This window comes from Cherax quadricarinatus, unplaced genomic scaffold (assembly GCF_038502225.1).
Source record: "Cherax quadricarinatus isolate ZL_2023a unplaced genomic scaffold, ASM3850222v1 Contig439, whole genome shotgun sequence".
Lineage (NCBI taxonomy): Eukaryota > Metazoa > Arthropoda > Malacostraca > Decapoda > Parastacidae > Cherax > Cherax quadricarinatus.
Window position 1 is genome coordinate 23,266 of NW_027195465.1, and position 1,735 is coordinate 25,000.

At 37.5% G+C, this 1,735-nt stretch overlaps 1 protein-coding gene across 1 annotated transcript in view; it reads left to right on the forward strand.

Moving 5' to 3' along the window:
* Nucleotides 1-238: 238 nt before the first annotated feature.
* LOC128706188 (CDP-diacylglycerol--glycerol-3-phosphate 3-phosphatidyltransferase, mitochondrial) overlaps nt 239-1,735 on the forward strand; it is a 32,565-nt gene continuing 31,068 nt past the window's right edge. The window contains 1 exon segment of the mRNA XM_070080428.1: nt 239-335. Within this exon segment, the coding sequence (XP_069936529.1) occupies nt 239-335 (97 nt within the window).

Sequence of the window (1,735 nt, forward strand, 5' to 3'; positions counted from 1 at the left end):
ACGCACAGATACACATGATAACGACATATAAAATACTGAGAGTAATCGACAAGATTACTCGGCAGGATGTTCCAGAGATGGGACACAGAAACAAGGAGTCACAATTGGAGGTTGAAGATTATGATGAGTCACAGGGATGTTGGGAAGTATTTCTTCAGTCATAGAGTTATCAGGAAGTGGAATCGTCTGGAAAGTGAGGTAGATGAGGCAGAATCTATACATAACTTTAAGAAGAGGTATGATTAAGTTCACGGAGCAGGGACAGAGTGACCTAGTAGCGACCAGTGAAGAGGCGGTGCCAGGAGCTATGACTGGACCCCTGCAACCAAAAACAGGTAAGTACAGACACACACACATACAAACTCAAGTCTGCTTCACACATAAATTCCATAATACACACTACGCTCTCTTCTCACCGCAAGAAGTGTCTAAATACCTATACATTCGCATACACACATGTATTTAAATCCATTGCCTTGAACATACATACATTAATTACTTTCTTACAAGCTTACTGTATTTACTTTCTTGAAAGTTCATCAATCTTAAAGAAAAGTTTGAATTACTTCTGGCCTCTGTAAGTCACAGTTCGTTGTCAGGAAGAAACTGGAAACTAACTGAAATACGAATATTATTATTATTGGAACAAAGAATTGTTCTACAACACTAACACTTTCCGAACATTGTTCTACAACACTAACACTTTCCGAACATTGATCTACAACACTAACACTTCCCTAACATTGTTCTACAACACTAACACTTCCCTAACATTGTTCTACAGCACTAACACTTACCTAACATTGTTCTACAACACTAACACTTCCCTAACATTGTTCTACAACACTAACACTTACCTAACATTGTTCTACAACACTAACACTTCCCTAACATTGTTCTACAACACTAACACTTCCCTAACATTGTTCTACAACACTAACACTTCCCTACCATTGTTCTACAACACTAACACTTACCTAACATTGTTCTACAACACTAACACTTCCCTAACATTGTTCTACAACACTAACACTTCCCTAACATTGTTCTACAACACTAACACTTACCTAACATTGTTCTACAACACTAACACTTCCCTAACATTGTTCTACAACACTAACACTTCCCTAACATTGTTCTACAACACTAACACTTCCCTAACATTGTTCTACAACACTAACACTTACCTAACATTGTTCTACAACACTAACACTTCCCTAACATTGTTCTACAACACTAACACTTCCCTAACATTGTTCTACAACACTAACACTTACCTAACATTGTTCTACAACACTAACACTTCCCTAACATTGTTCTACAACACTAACACTTACCTAACATTGTTCTACAACACTAACACTTCCCTAACATTGTTCTACAACACTAACACTTCCCTAACATTGTTCTACAACACTAACACTTCCCTAACATTGTTCTACAACACTAACACTTACCTAACATTGTTTGACAAACTTGCACTAGTTGGCGAAACTTTTGACAGTTTCTCTGAACTACATATAACTCTCCATCCTCGGACACCTACGTAAGATTTATCAACACGGAAGTACCCACCACCTGTCAGTGCCCAGGGACTGACACCCTCAATCATTACTTCAGTCTTCTACCGTCTCCAGTTATCATTCTTTGTATTGTATTTATGAATCCACTAGTTGGCTAAAATTTTCATAATCAAGTAACCGAAATGTTCCACATGTTAATATTATAACTACAC